The sequence below is a fragment of the Lethenteron reissneri genome, chromosome 61, assembly GCF_015708825.2.
Source record: "Lethenteron reissneri isolate LAM-NWPU_2019-01 chromosome 61, ASM1570882v1, whole genome shotgun sequence".
NCBI lineage: Eukaryota > Metazoa > Chordata > Hyperoartia > Petromyzontiformes > Petromyzontidae > Lethenteron > Lethenteron reissneri.
This window is the reverse complement of record NC_083839.1, coordinates 4,435,183-4,454,721: the sequence shown is the minus strand read 5'-3', so window position 1 is coordinate 4,454,721 and position 19,539 is coordinate 4,435,183. Positions and strand designations below refer to the sequence as shown.

At 53.0% G+C, this 19,539-nt stretch overlaps 1 protein-coding gene and 1 non-coding gene across 3 annotated transcripts in view; both read right to left on the bottom strand.

Moving 5' to 3' along the window:
• Positions 1-1,378: 1,378 nt before the first annotated feature.
• LOC133358322 (ATP-dependent translocase ABCB1-like) overlaps positions 1,379-19,539 on the bottom strand; it is a 58,014-nt gene continuing 39,853 nt past the window's right edge. For both annotated transcript variants that reach the window (XM_061576582.1, XM_061576581.1), the window contains exons 15-28: positions 18,452-18,622; positions 17,543-17,704; positions 16,255-16,614; positions 15,167-15,313; positions 14,382-14,486; positions 13,507-13,584; positions 12,966-13,049; positions 11,173-11,376; positions 8,681-8,781; positions 7,280-7,420; positions 6,494-6,851; positions 5,413-5,619; positions 4,463-4,609; positions 1,379-3,773 (exon numbers count right to left, since the gene is read on the bottom strand). In XM_061576582.1, the coding sequence (XP_061432566.1) occupies positions 3,573-3,773; positions 4,463-4,609; positions 5,413-5,619; positions 6,494-6,851; positions 7,280-7,420; positions 8,681-8,781; positions 11,173-11,376; positions 12,966-13,049; positions 13,507-13,584; positions 14,382-14,486; positions 15,167-15,313; positions 16,255-16,614; positions 17,543-17,704; positions 18,452-18,622 (2,466 nt within the window). In that variant the 3' untranslated portion in view covers positions 1,379-3,572. The remainder of the gene's footprint in view (positions 3,774-4,462; positions 4,610-5,412; positions 5,620-6,493; positions 6,852-7,279; positions 7,421-8,680; positions 8,782-11,172; positions 11,377-12,965; positions 13,050-13,506; positions 13,585-14,381; positions 14,487-15,166; positions 15,314-16,254; positions 16,615-17,542; positions 17,705-18,451; positions 18,623-19,539) is intronic.
• LOC133358436 (U6 spliceosomal RNA) lies at positions 15,012-15,118 on the bottom strand. Its single transcript, XR_009757078.1, has one exon. It is a non-coding gene; the product is annotated as a U6 spliceosomal RNA (small nuclear RNA).

The window sequence follows — 19,539 nt, the reverse complement described above, 5'->3', positions numbered from 1 at the left end:
TCCTGACCGCACTTGAAAGGCGAATGCCCGGTTTGAAGCCTGGTCAAACGTGTGTCCCCCCCCTCACTTCCAGACATTAGAAATTGTTACATTCACCGCAAAATGTTTATAAACGAACATTAAACGGAGCATATTCTTGGTTCTTTCGGTAAAGTCACGTAGAAGGGAAATAAAATAATAAAAATAAACATAATAAAATACAATTCTCACAACGTTTCGGCCACAACGCAAGCAGCCGTCCTCAGGTGAAGAACAGGTCTGTCGGAAAGACAGGTGAAGAACAACCTGAGGACGGCTGCTTGCGTTGTGGCCGAAACGTCGTGAGAATTGTATTTTATTAGGTTTTATTTTTATTATTTTATTATTTCCCTTCTACGTGACTTTACCGAAAGAACCAAGAAGATGAATCCCTGCAGTCACGAAAGCTTTAAATCGAAATAAAACAGAGCAATTTCGGCGCAAATAAAGTGAAGGCGGCGGTGGTGGTGGTTTACCTCCCACTAACGGATATATTTGTAGAGGTGACGTGAAGGCAATAAGCAAACTTAGCAAAGGCTCGGGGAGGCTTAAAGAGCCCCCCCCCCCAGTTTCGTGATGTGGGTGCCTCGAATCTCGGCGCAACTTAATCCTAAATACATTTAAAATCCGTAAAAGGTGCCAGGTTGATGCCAAACGGTGAATGTTCTCGTCTAGATCTTGCCTCTTTCTCTTCTAACCACATCTCCTTGTCCAAGTTCCACGGACAGTGCCGGATTATGCTAGTAGCAAAAGTAGCTACATATGTAGCTACGGGCCCAGCGCTAGAAATGCTTTCAAGCTATCAATTTCGGTTCAGTGATTCTGCACTTGCTCTATTAATAGAGTACTATAATGAACGACTGCGTGTTTAAGGTGAGCGATTTTCGACCTGATCTTCACCTGAGGACGGCTGCTTGCGTTGTGGCCGAAACGTCGTGAGAATTATTAATGTTTTATTTGTATTATTTTATTATTTTCCTTCTACGTGACTTTACCGAAAGAACCAAGATGGTGAGCGATTTTGTCGTATTATCCGGCTGTATAGCAAATGCAAAAATACAATTACTTTATTATGCAAGTTACACATTTGTGTATTAATGTTTTTTTTTTATTTAGGGCCCCTTTATAGCATATGCTACAGGCCCCCCCCCCCCCCACTAGTTTAATCCGGCACTGCCCACAGTGTCTTCTCTCGTCGCACTATCTTGTCTTGCGTTTACATTCCTCTTATCGCGCCACCAATCTCCGCGCCGACATCGCTTTTCGTCGCCGCAGCTCTGAATCTCCGTTTTTTTGTTCGCCGCCGTTTTCAAAATGCTTTGGGTAGTCTTGCAATATTCCTCGAGTAGCATGCTGGTCATCGTTCTCTGCAATGTCGTCTTGCTCTATTTAAGACCGGAAGCAGGTGGATTGCTTCACTCTTCTGGCAAAATCGCCCGTGATGCTGGTCAATGTCGTCACCAGCGAATCTCTGCCATGGCAAGGTGACATGGCCGTTTGCGCCATTTCCGATGGAACGCCGCGCTGTGTTGCACTGCATGGTCCCACCACCCACGATGTTGGACAAACGATTGCAGGGTATTTTTTCGCATCTGCGTTTCTCCTCACCTCTATCCCCCCCCCCCCCCCAAGAAAGGGGTTGAATGTTTTTAGCTTCATATACACGGCGTCATCCTGCGTGCAAATTGCATCTCCCAGTTGCCATGGAGCAACGAGGCGCGGCACTTATACAGTGGTACCAACGGGTGCCTAAGCTCTGCAGTCCTCTATATATATTAAAGACTTTTTTATTTTGTTTACGAGCATTTTGGGAAGGAAACCTGCCAGGAGCACCCCATGAAAACGCACACTTTTTTACGGGGGGGGGGGGGGGTGGTGGCAATGCTACAATTCCATTCTTTGCAGAACCACCTTTTTCATATCATGTCTATTGTGCTTAATAAGATAACTTTAAAAACTTTAAATACACGAGTAGCAGGCTCCGCACCGAGTCGGTAGCCGGTAGGTGCGTAGGCTTGGGTACAACTAGCTGGGCCTGTGGCCGCCTCCGTGGCACTTTGTCGGATTCGATGCTTTTTCAACGGTTTTGCTTAACTTGATTCTTCTGTTTGTCGTGGTCAAATCTTGTAATCAAAATTTCCCGTTGTCCAATCAATTCCACATTTTGCACACGTACTCCGATGCGGTGACCATGCATGCCTGTATCAAAATCGGCATCGATTAAATCGCTACTTTTTAAAGCAATTAACATTTTGTGTGGACGCCTTATTATTTCTATATATTTGTATAGGTCAAAAACGCCGCGGTCGCTAAACTGTGGAATCGGCTCGCACAAAACGCAGGCGCCACGTGTCTCAGGCGCCATTTGACGTACTTCTCGACCGCGAGTTAAACTAAGTTGTTAATAAAACCGTTGTTTAAAAAAAAACTATTTTCAAGGAGTTTATTATTCCCTTAAAATCGACCCAGGGAAGTTCAACTTCCATAGGCCTTGCCCTTGACTCTTTAGGCCCTCACCTCCTGCCTCTGTATATCCCCCACCCCTAGATTTGGCCCTGTTGTTGTATCTTCCCTATTTTGTCTCTGTGCCTTTCCTTTTTAGGGAACGCGCCATTTTATGTTTAGGCACCAATCCTGTGGCCAAGGGGGTATTGGGCTGGTTTGGGTTGTGGTAGGGGTTGTGCAATTGAGCGGCGGGGGGGGGGGGTGGGGGAAGTGTGCGTGTGCAGCAAGCCCAATGACTAATCTTTTTAAGAGCAGCAATATGCTTGTAGACTGCATGTGCAGCAGAGTTATCCGTGTCGACCGGGAGGGGGGGGTGGGGGGGGGGTAACCAATGGGAACTGTTTCCCAGTGGCATGCCCGCCTGCCCGCCCACCCGGTCCCCCAACTTTCAAAAATCCCAGAGCAGCAGCTACCACCGCCTCCAAAAAGAGGACGAACCTGGGGAAACTCCCCCAGTTCAGGTGGCGTTAAGGTTATTTACAGCCTGAAGTGTGTGTGTGTGTAAAGCATGTTGTGCATATATACAGGTTCATATAAGTGTGTGCATAATATACATGTCCATGTGCGTACAAGCCTTTACTAGGCCCAAACGGGCCTGGCCTAGTGCAGGCTGTTTTGCGTGCCTCCATCAGGGAAGGGGTGTAAATCCCTTTTTAAAAGGTTTAATGCAACCGTATCCTACTTCTTAAAGTAATTCCAGTAATAATCCCAAGACAGCCTCGCCGAGTCAAGACTCTTTTTCAGGAGGGTCCTGCATTGTGATGTCTGGCCAGTCCCATATTTTTTTTGTACCAAGCGTTTGGCATTAATTGGGATTAAGCTGGACCAAACCCACCATGCATTCAAGGGGACAACCATAAACTCCGCACAGATGTAGTCACGAATCCATTGCTGTACTGCCACTTGCAATGGTCCCCCATCCCCACCTAAAAATAAGCCGACCTCGATCCCGGTTTTAACCCACCTCCAGAAATCACACCAATTCTGGAAGAATTAACAGTTGGGCAGGTCAAATTGATGAATACGCTTCCATCGCAGAGGATCGAGTGCTAGTGGTGGTTAACCTGGGCGTTGACGAGAGAATGGTAGGCGCCCTGCCGCGCCAAAAGCTCGGTATGCGTGCCAATCTCGACGACACGGCCCTGCTGGATGACGGCTATGATGTCGGCGTTCTGGATGGTGGAGAGGCGGTGGGCGATGACGATGCAGGTCCGGCCTTCGCGGGCCCGGTCCAGGGCCTGCTGTACGATCTGTTGGGCAACAACGTGCGACGGAGAAGAGAGAAGCATTAGAGTTAAACATATTTTGCTTTAATGGACTCAACTGAACTCTTTACCATTTTAGGACCACCGAGCTGTTCAGCTCTTTCTCCAGAAGCGACGTGGCCACAAATGAAAGGTCAACGAATTGGCTTAGGTGGAACAGCCAAATGCTCTAAAGGCACGCTTCTAAACTGTGGAGGAGGGGAAAAAACTGAATAAAAATCCACGCAACCATGGGGAGAACATGCAAACTCCAAACATACAGGCGTCGGGGTCTGCATCAAACCCACCAAATTCCTGTATATCAGGCGAGGTAGTTAACATCTCGCTACCATGGACAGGTGGGTCGGTGGTAGGGCAAGTTGGTTCGCAAGTGGAAGCGTTGTGAGATCGAGTCCTGGTTTTGGGGTTGACACGAACCATCTCTCTCCAGGTCGATTTAAAATTGGTACCACTTTGTGGGGGGACGTCAACTGTGGTTACCCCTTCGCCACCACCATAAGAATGTGGAACAAAACCCCGTAAACACTGAGAACAAACAACCTTCGCGCAGAAAAATGGCGCCCGAGGGTTGGGAATCGAACCCAGGGCACGTCTGGCATTGAGCCACGAGTGTTACCATTTGCGCGATTTTTTTTTTTTGTAAACGTGTGTGACGATTTCGGCGGGACCCTCACCTTCTCGCTCTCCGTGTCGAGCGCTGACGTGGCCTCGTCCAGCAGCAGGATCTTGGGGTTGCGCACGAGGGCGCGCGCGATGGCGATGCGCTGCTTCTGTCCGCCCGACAGCTGCGCCCCCTTGTCGCCGACGCGCGTGTTGTATTTCTGCAGGTTTAGGCAGAGTTGCAGAGTTAGAACAACTTCCATTTTGGAGGTGTAGTGAGTTCTCAGGGAGACAGATGGCGTAGTTGAGGCACACTCTTTTATTTAACCAAAAGGCGGTAACAACACTTGAAGGGGTAACGGCCCCTTCACCCGTGCTCAATGGGAAACACCCCTAGCACTATTCCCTGACTCTCCTATTCCCAGTGCTAGGGGAGGCTATCTGATCCGGCCCTGGTCAAGCACGGATCCCGGCACCCAGCTAACCAGGCCGTGCTCTTACAAGAGCAGCGGTCCTGGAGCTCTTGGGGCCGCGCCACTGGCTTGCCCTGCTCGGCCCTGACAAGGACAGCGAGCCAGGGGAGTCCCAGGGCCTATTCTGCCGGTCTTCAGTCTTCACTGGTAAAGCTTCTAACACACTGGCTCCGAGCCCTCTGGCTCCCCGCCTTTTATAGGAATCCTCTCCGAGGGGTGGGGCTATGGGGGATCACAGCGCCCCCATGGCCCCCCCAGGGTTAACCGATGCGGACGTGGATGTAGACACCCGTGTGTGGGTGCAGACACCCTTGTGTTTCTGTCCGCCTTTCTCCCCGTAACAACCCCTACAGAGGCAAGGCGTTGTATAATAATAATAATAATAATGACGACATTGAAAGTTTCTGCGGTGGCTCCTGTGGACCTGATGTGATATTTGGGGGGGCCTTGCTGTGTTCGGTTGGGCCCACCCTCGTGATTAGACTCGGTGGCCTTTTGCGGGGAGGTTTTAGCGGTGGGCCCTGCAATGCGGCCGTGGCGCGAAGGCTTACGTCGGGCAGCTCCTCGATGAAGTTGTGGATGTTGGCCGCCTGGGCAGCCGCCAGCATCTCGGCGTGGCTCACGCTGCGCTCGTTGTCCCCGTAGGCGATGTTTTCGCCGATGCTGCAGTCGAAGAGGATGGGCTCCTGCGACACGATACCCATCTGCTGTCGCAGCCAGCTGATCCTCAGAGTGCGCAGCTCCTCACCGTCCAGCAGCTGCACGAAGGGGGTCGGGGGTCGGGGGGGGATGGGGTCGGTGTGCAGACAAGGATGTGTGGTAAGGGTTTGGGGGTTTAAAGTCCCCCCCCCCCCCGCTCCCTTTATACAATGCATGGCAATTCTATGAGAGTATTTGGCTGCTATGAGTTTCCACGTGATTTGAAAGCCACTTCGTTGAGCTATTATCTGTGGCCATGTCGCTTCTGTGTGCCCCTCCCTTTTTTGAAACACGGTCTCGTTTACAAGGTTGTGACAACCTCTGATTTTCTTTTTAATGCACGGTTGGCTACGTACAGTGCCAAAGAAGTTCAGCATTCAAAATCATCATCAGCAGCATAATAACCATCGGTCTCCCCTCCTCTACCCCCTCACTTGCACCGTCTGAAACCGTAATCCTCCTAACCGCCCTTGCTCTAACACCTCGCCCTCCTCCATCCCCTCCACCCGTGACTCTTGCTAACCCTTAAACATCCCTCGCCGTGTACCAGAGGTCGCAACCGGGTACCCGATACCCGTACCCTGCCCAATACCCGGCTACCTGTACCCGGCCAGGTACGGGTACGGGTAGCCGTTTGCGACCCTAGTGCGGCCAGGTATGGGTACGAGTAGGCCACGAGTCACTGGTGAGTAACCGTTTGTCACTCATTTCGGGTAGGGTACGGGTAGGGTACGGGTAGGAAACGGGTACCCATACCCGGCCGAGTACGGGTAAGGAATCAAAACCCGTTTGCGACCTCTGCCGTGTACCTCCATAACTCGCTCGCCCCTAACCTCCATCATAACCCTCCTCCCCATCCCTCGCCTCACCCTCTCGCCCTCAATCTCTGCTCCCCCCTCGCACCTCCCCCCCACCCCCCCCACCACCACTCACCACAACGCCATCGGCGGGGTCGTAGAAGCGCTCGAGGAGCTGCACCGAGGTGCTCTTGCCGCAGCCGCTGCTGCCGACGAGGGCCAGCGTCTGGCCGGGCTCCACGGCGACGCTGAGGCCCTGCAGGACGGGCACGCCGGGACGCGTCGGGTAGCGGAAGCGCACGTCACGGAACTCGACGCGCCCGCGGGCGCCCCCCGGCGGGGCGGACCCGGCCTCGCTGTAGCTGTCGATGGAGGGCACCTGCGCCAGCAGCGCGAAGACTCGCCGCGCCGACATCTGAGCCTTGGCGAAGTCGGGCGCGAAGGAGCTCGTCTGACCCACCGACATCGCCGAGAAGACGATGGCCGAGAAGACCCTGGGGGGGGGGGGGGGGGGGCGGGGAAGAGGAAGGTTGTTTGGTGGTTGTGGTGGGGGTTGAAGTGGCGGTCCTAGTAGGAGAAGAGGGAGGTGGATGTGTGGTGTGATGGTGGTCGTGGTGGGGGGTGGGAGTTAAGAGGGAGATGTGTTTGAATGAAAGTCTTGTGTGACCTCATGGGGGTGCTTTTAACGAGTAGCGGCAACCTATAATTATGCTGAAGCCCGGCAAGACGCACAAGGGGTTGGTGGGTGGTCAACGGCACCATGTACTGCCTCTAGTCAACCTAGGGGAGGCCCAGGACCGGTTCGGGTAATCGTCTCCAGCGCTGGTTTGTGGCAGTGCGCAAGTGGCGAAGGCAAGTCGCCAGTGGAGGGGGGGAGTTGAACTCGCAGGAAGACCACGTGATGAGTGGGATTTGGACTCACAGGAAGACGTTCTCGAACGTCATGTACTGGTTGGCGACAAGCCAGGCGCCGAAGCGGAAGGTGACGGCGTAGATGATGTAGAGCATCATCTGGGAGATGCCGTACGTGAGGCCGGAAAGCGGGGCCTGGCGCATGCTCTGCCTGGGAAGGGGGGGGGGCGGGGGGGGAGGGGGGGGCGGGGGGGAGGGGGGGGGCGGGGGGGGAGGGGGGGGGGCAGCAGCGGTGAAGACGACATCAGCAGTGGTGGTGACCTCATGATTAATGGTCATTGCATTGGTGGTGGTCATTGGAGGTGACAGTAGTGATTGTATTGCGAGGATGGGGCTGACAGTGGTGGTTCTGCTCGTGTTCATGGTTGTGACTGTGGGTAGAGGTGGTGGCCGCTGTGAAGACGACATCAGCAGTGGTAGTGACCTCATGATTAACGGTCATTGCATTGGTGGTGGTCATTGGAGGTGACAGTAGTGATTGTATTGCGAGGATGGGGCTGACAGTGGTGGTTCTGCTCGTGTTCATGGTTGTGACTGTGGGTAGAGGTGGTGGCCGCTGTGAAGACGACATCAGCAGTGGTAGTGACCTCATGATTAACGGTCATTGCATTGGTGGTGGTTATTGGAGGTGACAGTAGTGATTGTATTGCGAGGATGGGGCTGACAGTGGTGGTTCTGCTCGTGTTCATGGTTGTGACTGTGGGTAGAGGTGGTGGCCGCTGTGAAGACGACATCAGCAGTGGTAGTGACCTCATGATTAACGGTCATTGCATTGGTGGTGGTCATTGGAGGTGACAGTAGTGATTGTATTGCGAGGATGGGGCTGACAGTGGTGGTTCTGCTCGTGTTCATGGTTGTGACTGTGGGTAGAGGTGGTGGCCGCTGTGAAGACGACATCAGCAGTGGTAGTGACCTCATGATTAACGGTCATTGCATTGGTGGTGGTCATTGGATGTGACAGTAGTGATTGTATTGCGAGGATGGGGCTGACAGTGGTGGTTCTGCTCGTGTTCATGGTTGTGACTGTGGGTAGAGGTGGTGGCCGCTGTGAAGACGACATCAGCAGTGGTAGTGACCTCATGATTAACGGTCATTGCATTGGTGGTGGTCATTGGAGGTGACAGTAGTGATTGTATTGCGAGGATGGGGCTGACAGTGGTGGTTCTGCTCGTGTTCATGGTTGTGACTGTGGGTAGAGGTGGTGGCCGCTGTGAAGACGACATCAGCAGTGGTAGTGACCTCATGATTAACGGTCATTGCATTGGTGGTGGTCATTGGAGGTGACAGTAGTGATTGTATTGCGAGGATGGGGCTGACAGTGGTGGTTCTGCTCGTGTTCATGGTTGTGACTGTGGGTAGAGGTGGTGGCCGGACACTGGTTTTTGTTGTTGTTGTTGTTGTGGTTAATTACTTGTGCACATCCTCCAAGCTGTCTGCAAAGCTCTGGAAGAAGGCATCCTCCCGGCACAGGCCCACCACCGTACGGATGTTCTCCACTGCCTCTGTGCTGATCTGGATGACACACACGCAAAACAAACACAAAGATCCCCCGTGTAGCCTTAGCAGACTTTTGGGGTAGGTGCTGCAAGCGAGTGGCACGCAACGAAGGTTGGCGCAGCGCACGAGGGGAGCGGGTGGCCAGAACCCACACCTCACCGCCTCCCTCGTGCCGATGTTTACACACGGCACTAGGTCGTAATTTGAGGCCGAGCCAACCTAGGGGAGGGCCCAGGAGAGGCTCCAATAATTATCACCCGCTGTGATAATTCCCGCGAGCAAGGATTCCGGTGGATGAGTTCGGAGCGCCAAATGAGACAATAGGCATGCGGCAGAGGTCGCAACCGGGTACCCGATACCCATACCCTACCCGATACCCGGCCGGGTACGGGTACCTGTTTGCGACCCTGGTGCGGCCGGGTATGGGTACGGGTAGGCCGTGAGTCACTGGTGAGTAACTGTTTGTCACTCATTTCCCAACGTCTTGTCTCTTCTCACAATTCAAGTTCCTAGAATCAACCCACCCGCGCCTGCAACATGGCTTCATCCCAGAGGTCGCAATCAGGTACCCGATACCCGTACCCGGCCGGGTACGGGTATGGTACGGGTACGGCCGGGTATGGGTACGGGTACCCATTTGCGACCCTGGTGCGGCCGGGTACGGGTAAGGAATCAAAACCCGTTTGCGACCTCTGGCATGCGGGTGCAAGTGTTGGCCACTCATCTTGTGGTGGTGGTGGTGGCGATGATGGCAGAGGGTGGTAGTGGGGAGCGGTGGCGCAACGGTTAGGGCAACTGCGCTACAGACCACCTGGCGACTCGCATTCGACTCCCGCTCGACCAATAGCGTTGGAGATTATTTGGACCAGTTTAACACGTGTAAGGCTTTCGCGACCAATATTATTCATAATCAACGTTTTTGGGTTTAGATCGCGTTATTTATAAATGTGTCGTAACCCTCCACCACCCGACATGGCCAGTCAGTAAAAAATTAACCCGTAAATCCTTTATATGCGTGGCGGCTAGAGTCCTCTCGTCCTCTGGCTTGAGATGGTTGCCACCTCTGGGTCAGATGATTGTCTGCAGTATTAAACAATTGGTAATTAAATATTTAATTTGTTTTCCCTAATCAGTGTAAAATTTTGGAAGAAAAAAATTCACGAACATTAATTGTCTCGCACAACGAGTCTGTGTGCAAAATGTCAGCTCGATTGGATTACGGGAAGTGGGTTAAAAAACGACCGAAAGATTTGCATGGTCCTAAGCAAGCAAACAAGCACGCAAGCAAGCAAGCAAGCACGCAAACTTAATATAAAGGATTTAAAAAGTGTCACGTTGACAAAAGACAATTAGTTCACCGCTTTAGCCCACCGGTGTGTTGAAGCGTGAAACCACAACATTTACAATTTGAGTAGTACGACGTTTCGCTGGTAATTGCAACCAGCATCATCGGGCAATTCGCCAGAATGGTGAGGCTCTGCTGTGTCTCCCGTTCTTATATAGAGCAGCAGCAGGAGGGTGACGTCATCATTAATTAATGATGACGTCACCCTGCTGCTTATATAGAGCAGCAGCAGCAGGGTGACGTCATCATCAACTCATCAACTCATCAGGTGCAATGATTTGAGGGGGGGGGGGGGCGGGTTATTGTAATTATATACTAGATTAGTAATCGGGCAGTTGTTACGATGCGAGTTGTAGATTAGTAATCATTTGGAATGTGTTTTATTGTGATTATGCTACGTTAGTAATCAGGCCTGGGCCCTCCCCTAGGTTTACTCGCCATTAAACGAGTACCTGGGTGCAATGTGGTAACATCGGCACTTGGGATTCAACAACAGTGCCTGGCGTGCGGCGCTGGCCCACCCATCTCCTTGTGTGCCATACCGGCCTGTGTTTGATTCTGCTCACGTACAATGTTATTATTACACCGAGACCTCCTTTAGCAGTGGCAAAATATAGTGATAGGTTTTAACCCTTTAAACTGGTACAAAAACTGACACCTTTATACAAGGCATCATGTTACAGTAAATGCTTACCCCGAGCTCTCAATACTCTGATAGTGCGCTGTTTTTGAGTTGTACGCCTTTTGGCGTCATCTGGTCCAACACCAATGGAGACTAGGCTCTAAGGAAAGCTGTCTCGGGTGTGGACCAATCAACTTCAAGGACATCATCAGAGTTATTTATTTTAGTTTGCAATTTAACTGCTTGTGTTGTGGTTATTGCAAACATGATGTCTTGTATAAAGGTGTCAGTTTTTGTACCAGTTGAAAGGGTAAAAACCTATCACAATGTTATTATTATTGACCTGACCCTATGTTTACATGTCATATTGGGGGGTGTGTGTGGGTGGGTGGGGGATGGAGTGGGCTGCTACCACAACCACCGCTTTGCCCCTCCTCACCCTGCCGGAATTCTCCAGCGCCGTGTGATCCTTGTTAGCGTGGCCGCCCACGGCACGGAAGCGGATGACGGTGGAGATGGCGATGATGGGCATGAGTGCGAGGATGAGCAGGCACAGCTGCCAGCCGAAGACGAACGCGATGATGACCCCCGTCGCCAGGCTGGCGAGCGTCTGCGCAGACAGGCCCAGGCGAGCCCCCGTAGCCTGCACCACAAAAACGCGTTGGCAACTGCGTTAGAACCCTGTAGCTACGTCGTCGGCTGTGTTATAACTCTAATTAACGAGCCAAATGCGTTATAACCCTGTAATAACTAGGTCGTCGGCTGTGTTATAACTTTAATAGACGAGCCAAATGAGTTATAACCCTGTAATAACTAGGTCGTCGGCTGTGTTATAACTCTCATAAACGAGCCAAATGAGTTATAACCCTGTAATAACTAGGTCGTCGGCTGTGTTATAACTCTAATACACGAGCCAAATGAGTTATAACCCTGTAATAACTAGGTCGTCGGCTGTGTTATAACTCTAATACACGAGCCAAATGAGTTATAACCCTGTAATAACTAGGTCGTCGGCTGTGTTATAACTCTAATAGACGAGCCAAATGCGTTATAACCCTGTAATAACTAGGTCGTCGGCTGTGTTATAACTCTAATAGACGAGCCAAATGCGTTATAACCCTGTAATAACTAGGTCGTCGGCTGTGTTATAACCCTGTAATAATGGCATCAACTTTGTTATAAATGTAATAACTACACCTTGTAACAGTGTTATAAATAACAAAGCTACAACCCTGTAATAACCACGTGAACTGTTATGGACCGCAACCATCGACTGTTATAACGGTATTACATTCTCGTTATCCCTGCACCGGGACACATTATATAATCGTACAAACCACATTACAGTGAGGGAAAAAAGTATTTGATCCTCCGCTGATTTTGTACGTTTTCCCACTGACAAAGAAATGATCAGTCTAATTTTAATGGTTGGTTTATTTGAACGGTGAGAGACAGAATAACACTAAAAAAAATCCAGAAAAACGCATGTCAAAAATGTTATGAATTGATTCGCATTTTAATGCTACTGTAGTGACATAAGAAGGGAGGGGCTGCTGGGGGCTCTGGGTTCCCAGGGGGTCCAGACGCTTAAGCTTCTGGGCGCCAGGCGTTGGGTTCCCAGGCGCTTAAGCCTTTTTGGCGCCGCCAACGGGGGGGGGGGGGGGGGCTGTGTGTGCTCTGTGGGATGTCTGGTGGCGCACACAGCCCCACCCCTCGTTAGACCAGGCATAAAAGGAGAGCTCCCTGGACGATCAGGGTCCAGTTGTAACTCAAGACCCAAGACCCACGACCAGCCATCTGAAGACCCTGGGATGCTGTGAGAGCCAGCGCTGGGACTCTGGAACTCCCGACTCTACGACCTTGTGAGGGCGAGTTCCGGAGCGTAGCCAGAGTAGTGGATCTAGGTTGTGTAGCTAAGCTGTGTACCTAGGCTGTAACAGAGTATCAGGACTGTTGGAGAGTTGGAGTACTGTTGGAGTGTTGTATTGTAATAAAGAAGTACATCTAAAAGTGTCTCCGGAACCCGTTACACTACCAACAGCTACATTCAAACGGGCACACACCACACACGAACCCGCAGCATCATTAACCGCAACGTAACCGCGACTTAACCGCATTATAACGGCGCCGCTTGGCATTGTCGCCACGACAACATTGCCCGCTGATCGGCCCCGCGTCCAGACGAAGACGCGAGCGTTCCAAGGCCGCGCTCCGCCACAATGCGCCACTCACCCCCTTGATTTGCGAGGCATCCGTCGCTAGGCGTGTGGTCAGCACCCCCACGGCGTTCTTGTGGTCGTCGAACCAGGAGATGTCCTGCACGCGGAGCGAAGGTAAAGAAACCTGCCACACTCCCCACCCCCCTCTGTGTAGCCTCCAGAATCTGCTGGGGCAAGTGCTGTCGACGAGCTCAAACGATTACCACGATGACAAACATGATGATGATGATGACAACCATGATGATGATAACCATGACGATGATGACGACGATGATGATAACCATGACGATTATGACAAAAACGATGATGATGATGACAACCATGACGATGATGATGATAACCATGACGACGACGATGATGACGATGACGACCATGACAACGACGCTGATGATGATGATGATGACGACAACGACGATGATGAGAACGACGACGACAATGCTGACAACCATGATAATGATGACTATGACAACCATGATAATGACGACGACGACGACCATGATGATGATGACAACCATGACAACGACGCTGCCGATGATGACGACGACGACACACACCTGTCGCAGTATGGCCTTGAAAAGGCGGCCGCGCACTCGCATGGTGAGAATCTCGCCGGCCTTGCCGAACATGACGCCCTGGGAAAGCCGAGAGACGCACGACACGCTCATGTTGACGCCTCTCAGGGGCTCTACAGGGACGACGCACGTGGAGATGGAGGCCCCTCCCTCTCAGCCATTCGGCCACACCCACTTTGACACTAGCACCACCCACTTCACCACCAGCCCCAAAGAAAACAAAGACCCCCCCCCCCCCCAACGTACAGAGACTCCTCCGTTTAAGACGCAGGGGGGCTTTGCGCGACCAGTTAATCAATCGCAAAGGTTTTTTTGGGTTAGATGGCATAAGTAGAATTGTGTCGTGACCCTCCACCACCCGACACAGCCAGTAAAGTTCGTGACGTAAACAAAACGCCAATTAGTGGGGTGGGGGTGGGGGGTCGGGAAATATCCATTCAGGGCCGTCCATAAATGATGTCACGTGATTTGACGATTTTTGACCCCCCCCCCTCAAATATGACATCACAAAGCTCTGCCCCCCCCAAAAAAAAATAAAACATGCTTCAAATCTCTTTAAAGTATTGTCATTGCAGTGCGTATTTAATGTGGCGCTGCACTCTGATGTTGTAGGAGAAAACATTTATTACAAAGTCTAAGTAGAAAGTATCTATATTTATTTAAAGTTGCGTATGACGTCTCATTTCTCACCCCCCCCCCCTCGTCACACCGTCACAAATGTCTGACCCCCCCCCCCCAGGTTCGTGACGTCATTTATGGACGTCCCCTTAGGGACGAGCACTGCTGAGCGGGCACGACGTGGGATCTGTGGGTCAGCCTGCCAAGGTGCCCGGGGGGGTGGGGGGTGCAGGGCTCACCTGCAGGAAGTAGGAGACGAAGCTGATGGCGCCCAGGAGCAGGAAGATGAGCGAGTAGGTGATCGTCTTGGTGCTCTTCACCTGTGCGTCTGGTTCGTTAAACACCTGGGTGACGGGACACGGACAAAGGTTCCCCCCGTTTAGCCCAAACGGACTGCTGGGGAAAGTTGTTGTGATGGCGAGCGGAGCCCACGAAGGCCGGCACGTCACACGAGGGGGTGGTGGGGTGGTCAACACCGCCGTGCCCGGCCGCCTTTGTCTCCCCGGTGGCATTGTGTTTTTTTTACTTTTTACACACCACACCAGGTCGAATCGACCTAGGGGGGGGGGGCGGGAGGCCCAGGACCAGTTTGAGATAATCATTGCCGGGTGTTGACCGTGAGCGGGAAATCGAACTTCGTAGCGCAGCGTAGCCAGCCACTCCACCACCGGTCCCCCCCCTACCACCACCACCACTGCTCCTCTACCGTGTCCACCAGTGTGGCAAACCTCTCCACACACACAGCTCGTTAACCACGTGGGCAAGGGGAGAAAACCCCACGTGTGCAAGGGGGGGGGATTTAAAACATAAAAAAAACTGCTGCACGCAAAGAGGCGGCCAAGTCTCTCTCTCTCTCTCTCGCATGTTCTGTCTCTCCTTTTTTTTTCACGAATTTGCGTGTCATCCTTGTGCAGGGGCCATGCTAATCTTCTCTGTATCGTTCCAATTTTAGTATATGTACTGCCGGAGCAAGTACTCTCGTTCTCTCTCTCGCTCTCTCTCGTGCTCTCTCGCTCTCTCTCACCCCGATGATTTTGGCAAAAAAGACGGCGAACGCCGGCTGCACCCCGCCGCTCACAATCGCCGCCACGACGCCGATCACCAGGAAGTGCCATTCCGGGCGGTTCATCGCCAAGATCTGGGAGTACTTCACTGTTGGAAGCTCCGCCTCCTACACACACGGACACACGGACAAACACAAAGACACACATGAACACGCAGATTCCCCCGTATAGCCTTAACAAACTGTAGGGGCAAGTGCTGTTAGCGAGCACCAATGAAGGCCGGCACGGCACACGAGCAGGTGGGTGGTCAGCACCACGCCCGGCCGCCTTTGTCTCCCCCAGTGCTGATGTTTTACACACTGCACCAGGTACTCATTTGAGGCCGAGTTGACCTAGGGAAGGGCCCAGGACCGGTTTAGATAATCGTCACCGGGTGTCGGCCGTGAGCGGGAATCGAACTCTGGTCGCCGGGGTTTGTAGCGTGGCGCTAACCACTACTCTACCGCTACACCACAAACAAAGATTCCCGCGTGTAGCCATTGCAGAGCGGTTGGGGCGAGTGATGCGAGCAGCTATGAAGGTTAGCGAGCACCTAACCAGCGGTTGCTCGGGGGCGGGGGCAGCGACATCCCGATGCCGCGGGGGCATTTCACTCGATAGGGGAAATAAATTTCGATGTAAAGCTTTCGTGACTGCAGGGATTCATCTTCTTGGTTCTTTCGGTAAAGTCACGTAGAAGGGAAATAATAGAATAATAACAATACAACATTATAAAATATGAATAAATTTCGATTTAAAGCTTTCGTGACTGCAGGGATTCATCTTCTTGATTCTTTCGGTAAAGTCACGTAGAAGGGAAATAATAAAATAATAAAAATAAAACATAATAAAATTATTCTCACGCCGTTTCAGCCGTCCTCAGGTGAAGAACAGGTCAGACGCTGTCTTCTCGACAGACCTGCTCTTCACCTGAGGACGGCTGCTTGCCGTTGTGGCCGAAACGTCGTGAGAATTATTTAATTATGTTTTTTTTTATTATTTCCCTTCTACGTGACTTCACCGAAAGAACCAACAAGAGGGGAAATACAATAAAATAAAAAGTCCAAACCTCCTCCTTCTCCAGCTCCTTCTGGCTCTTGGCTTTCTCTCCCTGCTCCGCCTTCCTCTTCTTCTTCCTCTGCCTCTTCTCCGCCCGGCTCATCTTCGCCGTCCTCTGCGACCGTCGAGAGCTCGCGCCGTCACGGAACGACGCCCCCGCCAGCGACGCCGCGTCGCCCGGCGCGCCGTGGTTCGAGTCCTGCCCGGGGTGGAGCGAGCCGGTAGCCACCACCTCGTGGTCGTCCTCCAACACGATATCCTCCTCCTCCTCCTCGTCCTCCACCGCATCATCATTGATCTCGTCGTCGTCCTCGTCCTCCAAGTTTTCTAAATCCGCGGCGCCCTCCTCGTCAGGATCCTGTCCCAGCGTCTGGCCGGAGGACGGAATACATCGCGGTTAAAGCAACTCCGGCCCACGGCTTGGCCACGCAGTGGCACCACTCGTTTGACCGTCGGCTCCAGAGGGATGCTGCGCAAGTTACGCACGACTGTTGAACTTCTTTCGCACCCTACGGAGCCAACCGCGCTCATGCGGAGGTGCGACGACGACGACGACGATGATGATGACGATGAGTCGAGCCGGCCCCCATGACCGGCATGCGAATTCGACGTTTGATTTTGTGAGCTGCTCGCGTCAAAAAGCTGTGCCCACATCCAGACGCCCCAATGATTTGAAGAATGTAAAAAAATTGCCATCAATTATCTGGGAGGCTCCACAGGCAGCGCGGTGAACTGGTCTGGCATCTTGAGTCCGCACATGTGACCGTGCACGTGTGTGACGATTATCTGAACCAGTGCTGGGCCTCACCTAGGTCGACTGTTGCGGTGTGTAAACATCGCCACGACAGAGACCAAGGCGGCCGGGCGTGGTGTTACTCGCTAACAGCACTTGCCCCAACAGTCTTAAAGCTACATGGGGGAATCTTTGTATTTAGTCTTTGCATGCGGCAGTGGTAAGTTTGCACAGTAGGGGGCACAGCTGCTGCATCTGCCAATCATCTCAGTCGAGCCGTGGCACCTGGGGTCTGTCCCGTGTGTGCTTGTGTGTGTGCTTGTGTGCGTGTCTGTGTGCGTGTGCGTTTGTGTGTGTGTGTGCTGGGTCTGCCCCGTGACCTCCTACCACTGAGCCTTCGACACTTTACGTGCCCTCGGAGTGCACATAGCCTGGCACAGGCACCGTGGTGACGTCACCGCCACATAGTGGCGAACGGCGGCTACTGCTGCATGCGGTCATACGGTCGGGCGCTCCGCGCTGCATCGGCGTACCCGCGCGCTCCGTGCGGCGGGTGGGGGAGCACCTGCTGGGTGACGAGGAGGTGGTAGATGCCGCGGCGCTCCATAAGCTCTGCGTGCGAGCCCTGCTCCACCACGACGCCGTCGTTGAAGCCGGCGATGACGTCGGCAGTGCGGATCGTCGACAGCCGGTGGGCGATGACGATCGTCGTGCGGCCTTGGCGAGCCTGCAAGCGACGATGGCAGCGGCGAAGGAAAATGTCGAGCGGAGGAGGAGGAGGCAGTGACTCCCTCGCATGAGAGTCCAATCGTGACGGCGGTGGAGAGCGATCCACCACTCGCATGGCGATGTCTAGTGTGCCGCTCGATTGCCAGTCTGTGGTAGTCTGCGACCCTCTACGCGAGTCTGTGATTCTCTACGCGAGTCTGAGTCTCTGTGCTGGTCGAAGGGTCTCTGCGCGAGTCTGTGATTCTCTACGCGAGTCCGAGTCTCTGTGCTGGTCTACGGGTCTCTGTGCGAGTCTGTGATTCTCTACGTGAGTCCGAGTCTCTGTGCTGGTCTACGGGTCTCTGTGCGAGTCTGTGATTCTCTACGCGAGTCCGAGTCTCTGTGCTGGTCTACGGGTCTCTGTGCGAGTCTGTGATTCTCTACGCGAGTCCGAGTCTCTGTGCTGGTCTGTGATTCTCTACGCGAGTCCGAGTCTCTGTGCGAGTCTGTGATTCTCTACGCGAGTCCGAGTCTCTGTGCGAGTCTGTGATTCTCTACGCGAGTCCGAGTCTCTGTGCTGGTCGAAGGGTCTCTGCGCGAGTCCGCTCACGGCCCACTGGCGACCCCCCCCCCCCCCCAGACACCAATTGCTTCTTCACACCCACCGCTCGCTCACGCACGCACGCCTCGCTCGCTCGCACACAGAGTTTGTGATAAACTCGGTGCCGCTGTTTCTCCGGCGCCCCCGGAGGGACCGAAGTGAGACCTTGTCGAGGGCGGACTGCACGACGGCCTCGCTCTCCGTGTCGAGCGCCGACGTTGCCTCGTCCAGCAGCAGGATCTTGGGGTTGCGCACGAGGGCGCGCGCGATGGCGATGCGCTGCTTCTGTCCGCCCGACAGCTGCGCCCCGCGCTCGCCCACCATCGTGTTGAATTTCTGGAAGGGCAGGACATGGCGCCAACACGTTACCGCTGGCACCCTCCGTGTGTGTGTGTGCCGTGTGACTGCCACGTGACTACCACGTGACTGCCGCCACCCTCTTGAACATGCGACTACAAATTTGTGTACCACCATGTGACCGTCATCGCCCTCTGTGCCATGTGACTGCCCCCACCCTCTGTAACATGTGACTACTACAAATTTGTGTACCACCATGTGACCGTCATCACCTTCTGTGCCACGTGACTGCCGCCACCCTCTGTAACATGTGACTACTACAAATTTGTGTACCACCATGTCACCGTCATCACCCTCTGTGCCACGTGACTGCCCGCCACCCTCTGTAACATGTGACTACTACAAATTTGTGTACCACCATGTCACCGTCATCACCCTCTGTGCCACGTGACTGCCCCCACCCTCTGTAACATGTGACTACTACAAATTTGTGTACCACCATGTCACCGTCATCACCCTCTGTGCCACGTGACTGCCCCCACCCTCTGTAACATGCGACTACTACAAATTTGTGTACCACCATGTCACCGTTATCACCCTCTGTGCCACGTGACTGCCCCCACCCTCTGTAACATGTGACTACTACAAATTTGTGTACCACCATGTCACCGTCATCACCCTCTGTGCCACGTGACTGCCCCCACCCTCTGTAACATGTGACTACTACAAATTTGTGCACCATGTGACTGCCGCCACTCTTAAGACCAGACCAGACTTGTATCTCAATGCTGGCCAAAGTATGCGTTACACGAACATAATTCAATACGCGATCGTCATTTGTGTATATAAATGATGATCACAATAATCGACAACCTTTTTCAGATCTTAGCGCAGCACGCAAACCGCTGTCCCTGCTACCCCATATATAACAAAGACAAAGATCCCCCGTGTAGCCT